The 16,425-nt window shown below is 49.2% G+C and overlaps 2 protein-coding genes across 3 annotated transcripts in view; both read right to left on the reverse strand.

The window, feature by feature from the left end:
• Positions 1-16,425, reverse strand: part of LOC120957992 (protein dachsous) — an 88,113-nt gene that overhangs the window by 31,888 nt on the left and 39,800 nt on the right. The gene's annotated exons all lie outside the window — the stretch shown is intronic.
• LOC120958007 (turripeptide Pal9.2-like) lies at positions 1,819-2,281 on the reverse strand. The gene has a single exon (XM_040380532.2). It carries the CDS (start codon positions 2,159-2,161, stop codon positions 1,913-1,915), a length of 249 nt encoding a protein of 82 aa, XP_040236466.2. The 5' UTR covers positions 2,162-2,281; the 3' UTR covers positions 1,819-1,912.

Genomic DNA, 16,425 nt, shown 5'->3' on the forward strand with positions numbered 1-16,425 from the left:
TCTAATAAACTTGATATTCTCAAAGAAACAAACAAAGGAACTTTATTTACAAAATCACTTTTACATTGGGTTGTATTACAGCATACTTAGTGAGACGTGGGGTTACATCGAGGGCTCTTCATTGCATTCGCCATCCTTCACTTTGTACAACCCAATCGTATATTTTGCGTCACAGTCTAATTGACATTCGTTGCCGTACGTCTTGTTGTCACTCCCACAGACTGGTTCAGCTATCGTATGGCATGGACACGCACCGATCCCCGAATTCATGTCAGCTTGGGCCGGAGTGGTCTGGAGAACAAGAACCGCGAGCAGCACCGATACGGCAAGCAAATGGACGCGCATCTTTATGGGTTCGATAAAACTGTAGAGTAGAAATTCACTGACGCTTTCTGAAACGTGTCGGGTTAAATCAGCAGAAGAACACTATGAACCGAAGCTAAACAACGTCGCAGTTTTATATGTATGCGCACAGAGCGTATAATAAGGCTGAGACGTAGCACAACGTGTTATCAGCCAGCAATTTTGTTTAGTAAACATGGTATTCGTTGTAGTTGTAACAACATTTCCGATGCCAATTTAACAAATAGCGTAATAAACTTGTTCTGCAATCTAGTCAATAATCGATTTGCTTCGATCGATCCCGCGAGTTACAACAAAGATGGATGCATATTCGTAGACCAATTTAATTTATCCCAATGGTAGTGCACACTGCAAGATTGCTCCGTTGAGTTATATTGAGTTCACACCAACAAATGTAGAATTTGTGAGAGTAATAAAGAATTCTAATACTATCGTTTACTCATATATAATACACTTGATATGTACCTAATACGGTTGATATGTATGAAGAAACAATCAAAGGAAATATATTTATAAAATCGGTTTTACATCGGGTTGTATTACAGTTATCTTGGTACCTCGCGGGGTTGCATAGAGGGTTCACTATTGCAAGCGCCATCCTTCACTTTGTGCAACCCAATCGAATGTTTTGCGTTACAGTTTAAGTGACATTCGTTGTCGTACGATTTGTTGTCACTCCCACAAACTGGAGTTATGATCAAAAAGCAGGGGCAATTCTCGATGTCCAACATCATGTCGGCTTGGGCCGGAGTGTACTGCACAACAAAAACCACGAGCAGGACCGATACGGCAAGCAAATGGACGCGCATTTTCATGAATTCGAAAAAGCTGTAGGGCAGAATTTTACTGACACTTTCAGAAACGTGTCGGGTTAAATCAGCAGAAGAACACTATGAACAGAAGCTAAACAAGGTCGTAGTTTTATATGTATGTGGACAGGGCGTATAATAAAGCTGAGACGTTGTACAAGATGTTATCAGCAAGCAATTTTGTTTAGTAAACATGGTATTCGTTCTAGTCACAACAAAATTTCCGATGCCAATTTAACAAATTGCTTATTAAAATTGGTGTGCAATCTAGTCAATAATCGATTTGCTTCGATCTATCCCTCGAGCGCACGGACACACAACGCAACAAAGATGGATGCATAAATAGGTTCATATTCATAGATCAATTTAATTAATTTAATTTATTTAAAGGTCGAGTTTATGAGAGTAACACAAAAGTCTAGTGCTATTGTTTACTGAAGAAAGCATTAAAAGGTGATATCGTGTCGTATTGTATCGACGACAAACAGAAACTCACAAGCTGTCAATATACTTGTCACTAGTAGATCTCGAAGAACGTGATCTTGGATTGGATTGGCTTGTATTAATAAAACCTTATCGGCGATAATAATCGGAAGCAATTCTTTGTAACACATTCGTCACACCAACACACCTATAAAATACTTGATTTGTATGAAGAAATAATCAAAGAAAGTGCATTTATTAGATCGGTTTTACATCGGGTGGTATGAAAGCACTCTTAATGCCACGTGAGGCTGCATTTAGAACTCTCCATTGCAATTGCCATCCTTCACTTTGTGCAGCCCGATCGAACGGCCGGTGGGTGTTTCACTGGCACACTTTAACACACATTCGTTGGAGTACGACTCGTTGTTACTAGCACAGACTGGGCGGTAGATGAGCTGGCAGGCGCATGTCGCCATTTCCGAGTTGATGTCCGCCTCGGCCGGAGTGGTCTGCAGTGCCAGAACCACGAGCAGCACCGATACGGCAAGCAGATGGACGCGCATCTTCCTGGGTGCGAGAATGTCGATGTTCGTAGAGAAGAACTTCACTGACGTGTCCGGTTGCAGCAACAGGAGAACAGTATGAACTGAGGCTAAGCGACGTCGCAGTTTGGTTTGAAGGTGCGCGGGCCGTGTAGAACAGCTGAACTTACACAATCCGTTATCAGGCACGCAGTGAGCTGACGTCGTGTTGATTTTCGATAAGATATCTCGATGGGTTTTTTTAAGTCATGCCCCTTTAGTGTACCTTGCTTTTATTTATTAATAACAAGCCACCACACGGCCTACGGTGAGGGAATGCACCACCAATAGGTAAACAACGGCAAGTTTTCCATAGAGCAAACAAGACATTCGTTCCAGCAATATCATCATTTCCGATGTTAATTTAGCAAATAGCGTATTAAACTTGGTATGCAATCTAGCCGATGATGGATTTCCCCCGATCCATTAAAAGGTGCCTAATTGTCGGCGAGGTTTTCTGGCCAGCTCGTCTGCAATAATCTCTACGCCGTTCGTTGCCCATCGCTCCCTTGCAGCAGCGCCGACACAAACCGCAGCCTTAGACAGCATTCCAGCAAGTGCAAACAGATTATGATCGTCCTCTTTGGGCTGCTCCTTCTGCTTTGGCCTGCACTTGCATGATTTATCGAGCAGCTTATTTTATGACAACGTCGATTACGGGAATGGAAGTCTATCTCCGGCTAATCTATCCAACGCCTCCTGCTACGGTGCGCCAGAGTCTCCCAGAGCAGATCGTTCGGCCCATTGATGAACGGGATCGCATCAAATTGGACGCATTCTGCGATATCTTCATCAAAACCCGGCACACACACACACATCGTCGCTGGCATCGGCCATCATCCGCCAATGATGGCGACTGTCAAGCCGGGCCACCATATTGTTTTAACAACACCCACTCCCTTCCCCCGGACAGGGACGGTCTTCTGACCGGTGGTTGTGCGCTTCCCCGTGCGTTCTGGGTAATTTTCTTTGTTGCAGCAGGCCAGTTTTTGTGCCTGTGCCATTATTGCTCGTACTCTCTCCTCTTTTTGTTCGAGATTGCAATGGCTCCGTCACACTCGGTGCAGCAATTCGCCTTGTTCCTTCAGTGCAATGAGATCGGTTGGTTGCGATCGCTCCCGCCTTTTCCCACTGCGCGGTGGGGAGGTTATAATTTCGCCGGTTGCCCCCGCTGCTGCTGGTGCTGCTGCAGCGAGACGCGGCGAAATATTTAATATTTCATCCCGTGCAATTAATACTCATTGGATATGATTGGCTCTTTGCGCTGGAGCCCTTTCCATTCAGCGGCGAGCGAGCGAGAGAGAGTGCGAGCGAGCGGTTGGCGGACGCGCGGATCTATGGGAGCCTGCGGCAGACAATGAGAAAATGGAAGGAAGGAAAACTGCGACCAAACGGCTTGCATTATCCAGATGGTGACGATCGTTCGTCCTCCCCCCTGCGGGCCGAAGTGCCGCCGAACGGAGGAAAAGGAAACAATAGTGGCAAGATTGTGTGAATTTTTGGCTTTCTCGCTCAAAACAAGATGGCGAATCGAATCGCGTTTCCTTCTTTTTGTTATGGAAATGATGGCGCTTCCATCTTTGATATGATCTGTGTTTTACATACCATTCCACTGGGAAGAGCGTGCTTCAGAGCAGTCGTTTTTTTTGAATGTACCGTATCTAATGTGTGGTTGAACGAGATTCAGGCTGTTCCTTTTTAGCCCTTGTATGGGCTACTTGGCTAGTACAGTGTGTTATGAATGCCTTGAGAAACCAAGAGTTGCATTAAGAATCCACTGAAGTGCTTGGCACACACACACAAGTCTTCACACATCACACTTTCAGGTGGAACCCCTCTGTGGCACAAGTAGTTCAGAGGTCATCCTGTGTCGTGCACCTTGCGCGGTTTCTCCCACCCCCCGGTTACGGTTCAGTTCGCGTCATTCGCACCTTTCGACACGAAGAGAGCCTCCGCCATGCTTCAGCTACGTTTATCAGCATTGGCATCGGCCGATGCAGCGCCATGTTGGTGAGAGGGATGGCACAAACGCAGATCATTCGTACTGCTACTACCACTTCGTCAGGGTTCGTTGCAAATGTCCAGAAAACCGACACACACAAGCAGACATATTCCGTGCAAGAAAGAGCACACAGAAATGTAACGACAAAAAAAAAAGACTCTCAAAAACATTATGCTGCCGCTGCTGCTGCTGCTGCTGCTGTAAACGGCACAGAAGCGAAAGAGAAAAAGCAACCAACGAGGCTCGTGTGTGAGAGCGTGCGCGAGCGAGCGATGGGGAGGACGGAATTATCAAGAAGCATTGCACGTTTTTCAGGGCCTCCTCCTTCGAATGAGGAAAAATGAGGAAAAAAGCCATCAACGCGAAACCGCTGCCGCCATTGCAATCAGATGCGATCATCGCCGGTTGCGCCAATTGAAGTGCGAGTGCAGCACAAAGTGCAGTTGGAGAATGTAATATCCGAGAGCCGGAGCAGTACTTATAAGCTTCTCCCTCTGCAAACGGGGGGGGGGTTGGTTTTTCTCTCCCGACCGGGGGCTTTAATGAAGGGGCTTTGCGCCAATGCCACTGTACTGCCTCCCGAAAAAAAAACAACAAAATGCACACACACACACACACACACACACACACACACACCGCACAGTATGCAGCGGGCAAGGATCGGGGATCGAAAGCGAAGAAAATTAACGCAGCAGCAGCAGCGGCAGCAGCAATCGTGCACAGGTGGTGCTGCGCAGAGAGCGCGCGCCCGGGCGCAAGGGCGAACGAAAAAACGGGACAAAATAAAAGTGCAAAATAATTCTTCATCATTATAAACTTTTAATATTATACTTTATTGGATGGCTAATCGATAAAAACAAAAAGGAAATGGTGCGGAGCAAGAAGGATAATGGATGAATAAGGCCAGTGCCTGGGCCCGCCTGAGCTCAAGATATGATTATGAGTCCGCGTCGCAAGATGGGCGAAATGGAAGTGATCGTGACGCACTTATATGCGCGCAAAACCGCGGGACCGCGATGCAGCGCTCGAGCAGGCGCGAAGGCGGTCGAAGGGAAGAAATATTAATTTTATGATAACATGTAGCGCACTTATCCCCTCCAAATAAGCCTCGGCTGCCCTGGGTCTGACTGGCCGGAGAGCGACGACGAGGGGCAATAGGGCGGTTGGGGCGGAGCGTTTCCTAGAAGATTATGAGTAGCTTCCCGCGTGACGAGCTCTGGATCGAAGTGCAATTTTGCGTGGATAGCACTTGAACAGACACACACACACGGTTGCTCGATCGATTACAGATCGTAAGAAGGAAACAGTATGTGTGTGTGAGAGAGCAGAACAAAAAAAGTGCGTTGAAAAAATCTCGATCGCTTCAGTTGTCGATTAGCTTCCCTACTTCCCACTGCCGTCCGCATCGGAGGACCAGGCACTCATCGAAGGTAAACATTACAAGTAAACCCAGCATAATATGCTCATTGTCATTAACTGGGGTCTAGGGCGTAGGGAACATACAAGAGGACGAACCGTTCCTTGAGGTAGGCGGCGCTGCGCAGTAGCACCGATGGGGGGCCACTGCAAACAAACCCCTTTATGCCTTGAGGGAAAGATCAACACCTCGCAGAAGCCATCGTAGGATTGCAGCACTCCCTTTGCCAGCTTCCCTCCGGGGCAAAAGGCATGCGGGAAATGAACGCTCATTTCGTAACGAACCCACTATCGGCTCCTAGGTATCGCGCCTCGCTCCGGCTGATAATGTTCCGGGCATGATTAAGCCCGAAAACCGCCCACCGAAAGCGTTTTTAACCTTCTTGGCTTCCTTCGTAAGATCACGATCACGACACCTGGGACCTCGAGGCGTTCGGGTGGGTTTCCAGAGGGGTGATGATGCTGGGCATGTGAGAGGGCAAGGAGAAAATTAAAAAGGAGCACTTTCCGGCATCGGCCGATCGTGTACCAAGGGGGCAGGGCCGGGGTCGATACGGAATGAGTTTCCCGTTAAAGTATAAAAGATCGATGCAATCTGCAGGAAATCACCGACAGGCTTTACGATTGCTTTTTTTCTTCTGGAAGCGCGAGCAACCGACCTTACGTCCTGATATGACGAGTGTGTTCCACACAGGACCGTGCACATACACACACACGAGTGTTGTTCTGCTATGTTTCATCTGTTTTCAATTATTATTTAACGCGCATTGATGGTTTGGAAATCGATTTTCTTGCCGGCAGGATCGGCAGGGTTGAGCAAGATAAGCAGGGGACCAGGCCAGTGCAGCGCACGAGCGCACTATGTGTGGCCAATGCGTACCTCACGATCCTGTTCTAGGCAATATATTGCAAAATGATCCCATTTGGCGTCTACGAGTCGCGAGGGTTTAGGGAGTTGAACGCCCAGGAAAATTAAATTTCCCCACATAATGTCTGTCACGGAGGCACATATTTACGATTTGGGCTTTGGAATGCGCTACAAACTTTTGGAAAAAATATTTACTAAATGATGATTTCCTAGCGAGAGCGACAGAGTGTCAATCACCCCCGTTCTTATGCTACCGAAGCGAACGATGAGCTAGAAGAAAAGCGGCGGAAAATAATGAGAACATGCTTTGCGCCCCCAATACCGTACAACGCTCTCAGAATCTAACTGATTTTTCGTTTCCCACCACCAAACGCTGCTTCATTCCACCTGCTGGACGGCTCGGCACACACAAAGTACGCCAAACCCCTTGGCTCCCGCCGGAATTCGAGTTCGTGGCCCGAAAATGGTTCGAGGTTTGGAGCGTCCGGCGCTCGAAATAATCATGGGAGCCACCATACCGCTGGGGCATGATCGAACTTGACAAGCAATGAAAATTGTTAATGAAATCGGTTTGAGGTCGTAGCGTCGATGATCCTCCCATCGCATCGGCGTACGAAAGCGTACGAAAAGCTAAAAGGGTGAAGCGCGGCAGCGAGCGTCAGCGGAAAACACATTCCGTTGGATTATTTTCGCCATAATGACACGCTTTCTGGCGCAACGCAACCCCGTGGTCGTCGTCGTTGGCGTCGCCAGCCACCGGGTTCACCGGTAGTTCGGGGGCTTTTGTCAGAACGGCCGCGCTCGGCAGACGCCATGCCGGGGGGTAAAATTATAGAAAGATTTTTTAACACTTAAGTGAGAATTGTGAAATTACGGGCCCATCGAACCGGTATCCGGTGGTACGGGCGGGAGTGGGATTGAGATGTAGGCGCCGCCGCAACCCCGCCGACCACCGCAACCCCGCGCCACGGTTCGTAGTTTCTCGTGTCGCTGGTAATGGTGTTTGAGTTACAGAGACTGATGGATTTTGGAGCCTGTGTTGGGCGAGTTTTTTGTTTCGTTTCGTTTTTTGTACTATTTCCCTCCCTTCTGGAAGGCGCCCTTAACGCCTTTCCCTCCAGTATTGGGATCGATAATCGCTAGTTTTGGGGTAGAAGAAGGAGAGCCATCACGGGAATCACTCGCGAGCGCGGTCCAACCGGTATCCATTAACAGATCGCGATCGCACCGGCAAGATTGCGGCTACCTCAATCTCGCGCTTTTGTCGATATTAATTAACCGAAAGAAGGAAACAATTTTCTTAATACCCGCCAAAAATTGCGCACCATTGTTGGGTGAGATTCGAGGCAGGGCGGCACCGACCGGTGGTTAGTACGGAATGGCATACACACACACACCCAGCGAGTCGCAAGTGTTGTGTTGTTTTTATTTTTTCGGCGTTTGCTGCGTCGTGGGATTCTCACGACGGTGAGAATTAAGGTTCTGTCCGTCGCGTCTTAAGGTTTGAGATGATCTCAGACGCTTCGGGATGTTTAGTCGTGCTAGGGGACGACCGGAAGGCGATGCTGGGATGTAAAGGGAATGCTCCACGCCATCGTTGGTACAGCGCCGCTTCGTATTTATTAATGCAATTTTTCGAATAAATGCCAATGATTTATGGTCCCACCGTTTCCCACCACGATTGCACGGACGAGAGGTAAGGCAAGCGTTGGCTGGTGATGGTGGCGGAGCTTGATTATTTGAGTAAGTGCTTGTTAAACGTTTGACAACGCAGTCCAAACGTGGAAGAAAGACGTAAGCATACGACGGATGAGCAAACGACAACTTTACGACCGTCTCCGGCCGGTTGGACCATTACCGGTCGCCAAAGGAAGCACTTGGGGTTTCCGCTCTTACTTCCCCTCCTTGCCTTCCTATCGGGTGGTTTGAGCAGAGGGATGGAATTTAAGCAACTACAAAAAAGCCTCCCCAGTAAGATACCCTTTCAATGCCGATCGATGACATTTATTCGTTGAAGCATTCGTTTCCAAATCCGTTTCCCTCAATCTCACCGTGTACACAGCGTGCCCGAGTAACTTGGTACACACTTGGAGCGGTGAAGTCACGTCGGAAAGGGGGTCGTAATAAGCCCGCTTTCGACATAAAATTAGTTTAATTAGCTGGGCACGCGGAGCCCATCTTCGGTTGAAAGAGTCGGAGACAACAACGGACCGAATTCACCGCACGATCCGCGCTTGGCGTCCTGCCTAATCCGGGACGGGCAACAATTTAAGTAAATCCACATTAAATTTGCGAGCTCCAATGTGCTCTGCCGACGCTTCTGGACGGGAATTCTTAAATGGGGACGCGCCACATGCTGTTAAGTACACGTGATTGCCATGCTTTTGTTTCGTGTTTTATTCCCGGGTTTTATTGCAGTCGGCTTGTTTTGTTTATATTAAAATTTAATTAATTAACTTTTTTGTGTCTTGTAGCGCAAGGGGTAGTGGATCGCCGTGTCCCGTGTCTCAAGCTCTAAATCGGTAGCAATCTCTCTCTCTCATTCCCGGCCCCGTTTGCGGACGGACAATTTCCTGGCCTGATCGTTCGCATTGCTCTGCCTACGAAGCGCTTCCCGTTTTCCGCCTCGAATAAAGCGGCCAGCATCATCGGACGATTGGAATCTTGACATTGTGTCGCGGGTCGTTCACTTGATTTGATATGAACTCGTCAACGCCATTTTGGTCTCTCTCGGTACATGCTTTACGGGCATCCGAGATGATGAGGCTTTATTGCGAATCCACCCCGAAAGGCTCATCTTCCCCGATTGTGACGGCTGTATGACCTGGATAAGCTGTGTACCTCAAACCATTACTAAAAACAGCCGTTTCCAAAAAAACGGCACAAACTCAAAAAGAGTCCCAAAAGGTGCCACACCAAGGTAAAATGCCATCTAGAGAATGAGACAGAAAATAATGCTCAACAAAAACGCCCGCAGTCGTAAGCTCCGGTCGCACATAGGCCAGAACAAAACAGACACCACAATAAAATAGAGCGAGAAAGGGAGAGCGAACAAGCGCAACAGAATACTCGAATGTGCTTCGAACAACCCTTCAGGCAGGGCTACCGTCCTGTCCACCGTGCCCGGCAGCGATGTACCGGGTCGGGCGCGGTTTATCTTTGCCATCGGCAGCTCGAGCGCGAGATTGTTGTGATGTGAGATCGCGATCACATCCCTATATGCCCCCGGGTCCCGATCCCCCTTCACGTCCTACACGCCATGGCAATGGCAATTCGAAATCAGTCAAGCCGAAATGTTGAATGGGGTCTGCTGCTCCCCTGCCCGTTCTGGACCGTTTCCCAAAACGCCATGCCTTCATAATACCTTACTGCCGCCCTTCGCCGTCGCCGAGTGTTTGTGTGTGCCGGGGCTGGGGCATTGTGGTGAGGCCGGAGCTTCCGTGCTGCCGAAGCTCCCATCGGGTTGATGCACTAAAAAAGGACATAAAACTCACCCGCCGCCGCCGCCATCGCCGCGGGCCGTCTTCATGCGAGAAGGTTAAATTCGCGAACGGAAGTCGGTCGGTTTATTTGATTTTTCGGCTCAAAGCGAAAGCAGGCAACGAATTCGAGGCTCCTCTTCAACTTTTCCGCCGTTGCTGTCACCGCCGCCACTGCCGCCGTGCCGAACAAGTGAGTTGACGAGCAGAGCGCGCATGCCGTAGCTTCGCCGGTCGTTTGGATTGATTTCCCGAGCAGACTCATCGGGTGAACTTTTCACCAGCTACTGGGCATCGAAGCAACAGGGCTTTCTCTCGATCGAAGCGTCTCACAGCAGGATGCAATAAAATCCCTTCCAGCCCAATCCCGCGGGCAGTGAGCGATTGCGGTTTAGGCATGATTGTTGATGATGCTCCGCACTAGACCATAGAGACGGCTTGTGGTTCGCTGCACTGTCCATGGCGCGTAAGTGCATTAAGAGATGATTTTTATCGTTAAATGATTCATTTCGGCTGTGTGAAAGGGGCGCCACCGATCCCGGGCGCATCGTGATACGATTGAACGGGCGCATTGCGCTAATGAGTGTGCTGTCGTCCGAAACCATTTTCAAAGCTCGGCTCGGCCTTACCACAAACGCGACAGAACATCAATCAGCACACTCGGTTCCCAGGGCCGGAGCGTCTTGATCGTTCATCGCTCTAGTCCGCACAGGGCAACGTTTGAACCACGGTTTTAATTGAAGTATAAACATGCGCGTTTCTAATTAACACAGCGTGCACCATCCATCCCGTGCGGCCATCCATCACAACCTTGGAGACCTTGGTGGTTCTCCCTTCCCGCTTTTATTGAGCACTGGCACTGGGGAGCGCTGGTTTGTGAAATGGAGAAGAAAACAATTTCCCGTCCCCACACACACACACACCCACACACACAAAGACACACGTTTAGTGTCCAAAAATTCAGTAGCTAGAAGAAAGTGTGCGCTTGGTGAAAGGTGGCTCACTGCTCTAGGTGGTGCCGCCATAACGTAGGCAACTTATAGAGTGTCAAATGACACCCCGCCGAGCTGCAAACTTTCCCTCCTTCGGCCTCCTCCAATTGGGTGCCCCAAAGATGGCCAGTAGGTTTCTATCAACCTGTCCCGTTCTAACGCTCCCAACAGTGACAAACCCGGCCAGGCTCAATTGAAAACTGCCACCAAACATTTTCGTTTTTCTCTCGGGAACTTCCCGCCTGGAGATCGATGTGGGAAAAAAGACAACTGTACAATTTTTGGGCTTTCGACATCGAGGTGCCATTTTGTGCCCTCGGGTCCGGTGGGAGAAAGTGGGCGCGGACGAAAGAATGGCTTTGATGACTCTGCCGGAATGAGAAATGGGCCAGCGGAAGTGATTTGTGATGTGCCGGTTGAGGCTGTTGAAAGGTCTGCGAGGCACTGCCCTGTCATCGGGCTGTTTTGTTTGGGAAGAAGGCGCTACAGATGGCTAAGTGAGTCAGCGTCCCCTTCCGTCTTAGGTGATGATATGTTGGAAAAGAAGAGCATATACAATATATTGATCAAAGCGAATGCATTATGAGGACATGTTGTGGTCGTCAAACGAATCATTCAACGAATGCTCAACCTTTTCTACTTCGACTTCTGTAGGTATGGCCCAACCATTAGGAACCGTCTCTTTGTTCGAGACCATGTGTAGCATAGTTCTGTTGTCTCGTCTACATCTTGCAGCACGACGGCGTCCAATACCTTTTAAGGTTACAACTTTGTTACACCAGTTCCAATGGCTGTGCGCGGGACTTTCTCTTTCTGGACTCGACCGTACCGATAATTGCACGGCGACAGGCGCAACAGGTTCCCTTGCCAACAGGATGGTTCTGCCGGCCGATTCTCCTCGCTGAGCATTAGAAAGCGAATCCAAAAATCCTTGTTCGACGCATTATCGTCGATCGGATAATTAACGTGTAAAGGTGTAAAGGCGTCCAGCGCGAGCACGAAGGATTGGAAACGGACGCACCAGAACCAGAAGTGCATGCGGCGACGGCAGGGCAGGCTGGGGTGCGCGATTATGTTTCCCGTGTGGCGCACAGCGAGGTATATGATAATATGGTACAAGCATGAGCATGCACAGCCGGGGTGCTTCGGTGCTTGGCCAGAGTGCACATTTTGAAAATGGAAAGCACTTTCGCCTACCAAAAACGGAGGGGATGGGGGTCGCTGGAATTTCTAAATGATGGCCGGGCGACTCCAGTGGCCAGTGAAGAACTTTTCCTTCCCTCTCTCCCGATCATTGTGATTTGACTATTTCGGCGACAGTGTGCCTGTGGAGGAGGCAGTCGCATGGCACGATCCGCACACCAGTTATTGTGCAAAATATGGCCATCGCTTGCCCCGAAGAGAGCGAAAACCGCGTGTATGTCGTAATCATATTAACATAAGGTTGAATAAATCAGGAAAACTAAAACCACTGGACCGGTTTCCGGCTGGTGCGAGGCACGCGCACGGGGAGACGCTACAAATCGCCAAGGGACGAGCGAAACAAGCGAATATTGCTCTTCATCCATTCCCATTTGCTGCCTGGCAGGAGCGATGGGCCACCCGAACATATGGTTGTATGGTGGTTGGCACTTTCGCAGCCACGGTGGATACAATCGGTGCTCGCAATCGTGTAGGCAAACTGCCAGCTGGCAACAACCGCAAAGGGATGGTGGTGGTGGCGATCGACCACTGGATGCCGGCAGAGATGATCTTCAGCGGTACTAGCAGGCTCGCTGGGATGCCGGGAAGGAATCGATGCGACGATGACAAAGTCAACTTTCTAGTTGCCCGTCCGGCCGACCAGCGCTGCTGCGGCCACTTGTTGTCCGACTCGCTGGTTGGCCCCCGGAGGGCTGTCGCAGATTGTCAGCTAGTAGGCCCCTGGTGTGCATGGCAGGGACCCGATGCTACCCCGCTCGGTCCGGGCGGCTTGTCGGCGATAGAAAGTGTTCATTATTTATACTTCTGCCATTTTTCCATGCCTGCCGCTGGTCGCGTGAGGCTCGTGTTTCGGTAGCCGGAAAGCACGCGGGACAGCATGTGAATGGCGCGAAAGGTGTTGAGGCGGTTTTGGCGGTTTGGCTAGGATATTGCGGGTCGTTTAAATTCACACGTAATTCTCTGGCAACCGGGGTGTTCCTATTGCGCGGGGGAATAAAATGGATTTCACTTTTGCGCTCGACAAGCCCCGAAGTGTGAACGAAGAAGAGCGTGCACCGCAGTGCAGCTGGTAAGCGCATATGCAAATGAGGCATTTGATGCTCCGGTGCTCCGATGGTGCTGTGTTTAATTTAGATAAGTATGTTCACCGAGCACCGAGTCCCCGAGGGATCGAAGGGTCTGATTCGAAAAGGAATGCAGGTGATGGTTTATTTTAATTATGCACACTGCCCGAATCGGCACACGGCACTTGTGTGCAGGGTATGTCCGCATGCTGACAAATGCATCGGGCGATGGTAATCGGAAATCACTGCCGCTAAACTTACGCAATTTGATGTACTGGGATAGAAAACGGTCTTCGGATTCTGATTTCATTTCCCTTACCTAGAGAGAAAGAAGGGGAAGAGAAGAAAGCATACACATACACATTAGAAACGGGTTAACATGCACACCGAAAAAAGGGGGTAGGAATGATATAATTGTCGATACAGTTACTTATTCTCACGCACGCACGCTGCGTTGGCATCTTCAAGAGGAAATCATGCTTGGGAAAGCATCATTTTCGAGGGAATGTGATCGCATCAAAATGGCACGGACTGTCGTGACTCGAAAAATTCATATAATCATGCCAGCTTCCGTGTAAGGGGATGTACGGTTAGTTTGGAATTCATAACTCATAAGGAATGTTTACACCTATCGAAGCCACTCCATGCCCTGTGACATAGTTCCTAGAAAGGTTCCCCGTAGAAGGTGGCGATTGATGCCGATGGGGAGCGTCATGGTGATTTCGAGTAGCTTGTTATTTTTCGAAGGCTACTTGAAGCAAATCATCCATCCAGTGTGGCTTTGCTGCCTTCAAACGCGGGCGCAGATCGTTCGGGAGAAGTTTTCGGGTTGGAAAATTCATTTCTCACGCCACAAAGCGATTCAAACCGCTCGAACTCCATTGAATATTGCCTCCCGGTTCTCATTCCCTCCATGTACGCTTTCATTCGCGTTCGTGCTCTTGCCCAAAATAATTCGTTTTAGTTTCCCGTTCCAGAGTGGTCGGCAGCACCAACTGGCCAACTGGTCTTAAGACGGTCGGCATGCGGAAAAAATGTCTCTCGTGAAACCGATCTCGTCCGAAAATTTGCTTCGACACTTCCGCACATCGACCTACTTTAAGTGGGTTGGCAGAGGGAGCGAAGCGGCACGAGGGGAAGGTGTGCAATTTTCGTTCCAAATCGTCTAAAAAACCCCATTCTACACCGCGGCACCGCCGACTAAGCTGTGTTTTTGCGTGCAATTTCAATTTTTTCCATCCCGTAAGGTGATCTTGGCGTCTTTTCGGCACGATCGTGCTTCTCGCGTCTACCATGGCCTGACATGGGTGGGGGCTGGCGATGCGATGATTTATTACCTCCTGTTCGCTACCACCTTCATCCATCCCTTCTCCTCCTCTCTTCCACCCTTTTATCACCCCTGTCCACTGGTACACACTGTGGATTGGAAATTACCTTTCCGTCCTGGGGTCAGTAATTTACAGTTATTACCTACACGTTTGACGTGGCCCGGGCCAAAACGCTCGAGCAAATTAAACAGAAATTATCCCTTTTCCCGCGTTCGGTCCCTGCCCCACCCGCATTCGACCCTGCCCAGCTCCAGGCCCCGAAGGGCAATCGATAGCGGATGAATTTGATAGGCAACACCGACGCAAAAACCAAACAAAACACAGGCACACACCGGGAATAGAGCACCGGCAGTCGACAGTTGAGCCGGAACCTCCCATAAAGCATACGGTGCGATCAAGATCGCTCTCGTTGCTGCTCTGGCGATCCTAATCTTACCCGTTCGTCGAGAGTTTCGGTGTGTGAGTGTCTTTTGGTTCGTAGTTGATCTCAATTTGTGGCAGGGGTTGCAGCAAGGGCGGTTTGGTAGACGATTGGGCAATGTTGCGAATGTTGGTGTAGTTAAAACAATTCGGCCCATCAAAACGACCATTGACGTCAGCGACCAAAGCTATAAAATGGGATAAAGGGCTTAACGGTGGGAATGTGGGTAAAATCGTTTCCCAGTTGTAAGTTTCCGTTTCATATACGTACTGTTTGACAGTTTATACACTACAACTAAACAGAAGTTCTTCGCTAGATAGGAGTCATGTAACAAAAATGTAGCGAATTTGAACTTTTACAACACATTTCTCTTGAGATTCAATGTTTAACCGTCACGAAAGTGTACAAAAATGAATCGTGCTTAGCCAAAGAACTATTACGGGAATCATTGGTGACCCCGGTCGAACGACTGGAGAGCGTGAGTCGACCATCTTTGGGACTCGGTTGCTTAGGTTTTATTTTTCCATTTCATTCCGCCATGGCTGCCTTGCTCTGCGCCGAAAACGCTTTGGCCAGGTGATTACAACAGCACACACAAGTATATATTGGTCGGTGGCCTAACAAAAGGCCAACCTCGGAATAATGCGAGCTAAACGTGAAAAGCTCCGCCGGGTTGGGATGGAACTCGAGCACGGACACATTGTCCGAAAGGATGACGGCAATGAGTTGCTGGCGAGCCGTGCATGTACGCCAGACTCCGTGGAATGGGGATTGTTAAAGAAAGAAGAGACAGAAAGAGAACGAAAGAAGCAAAAATCAGAAAATACGATCCGAACGCGGAACGCGAGCTCATCGCCGGGCGGAGAGAAACGTGATCCGGTAGGAAGAAAAAAGGCAGACGAAAGACTTAGACGCTTTTCAAAGCGACGAACTTGAACTTCATGCAAACTAGCAAAGCTATTTGATCCGTCAAAGCGCGTGCACAATTGTTTCAACACTTTGATTACCATGGCTTTCGTATATGATGGGGCTGCATGAGAAAACGTAGCGCTCGCTACGTCGTGTTGTGCGGTTAGTGAAACTTTCTTGCCAAAAAATCAATTGCCGTCTTAATAAATGATAGCAGTAATCGTGGATTGACAATTCGACTAAAATGTTGGCCCCAAAAAAAAAAAGGTCCGTCGATTCTGTCTGCCTTGTTCATCATTGGTACTTCAGGCTTTATTATAATAAAAGAAACACACACACACAGACCATCTCGCAGAAACGGGAGCCAGGCTCCAACCTGTAATCAGAGCGCAAAGAGCAATAGATAGCATAAACACGCGAATGCTCATGCTGCACACGGTCACGGAGTTCCCGATCAGATAATGGTTTGAATGAGAGTGAGGATGTGTATTAAAATTACATGTTTTTTCACCCTACGTTCATCACCACTCTGCTTCCGTTTGCGTCTCGCGTGGTTATTTCTTC

Source organism: Anopheles coluzzii, chromosome 3 (assembly GCF_943734685.1).
Source record: "Anopheles coluzzii chromosome 3, AcolN3, whole genome shotgun sequence".
In the NCBI taxonomy this organism is placed as follows: Eukaryota; Metazoa; Arthropoda; class Insecta; order Diptera; family Culicidae; genus Anopheles; species Anopheles coluzzii.

What these genes read in the sequence shown, in the direction of transcription:
- LOC120958007 (XM_040380532.2), bottom strand. Translation starts at nt 2,161, where the DNA reads ATGCGCGTCCATCTGCTTGCCGTATCGGTGCTGCTCGTGGTTCTGGCA.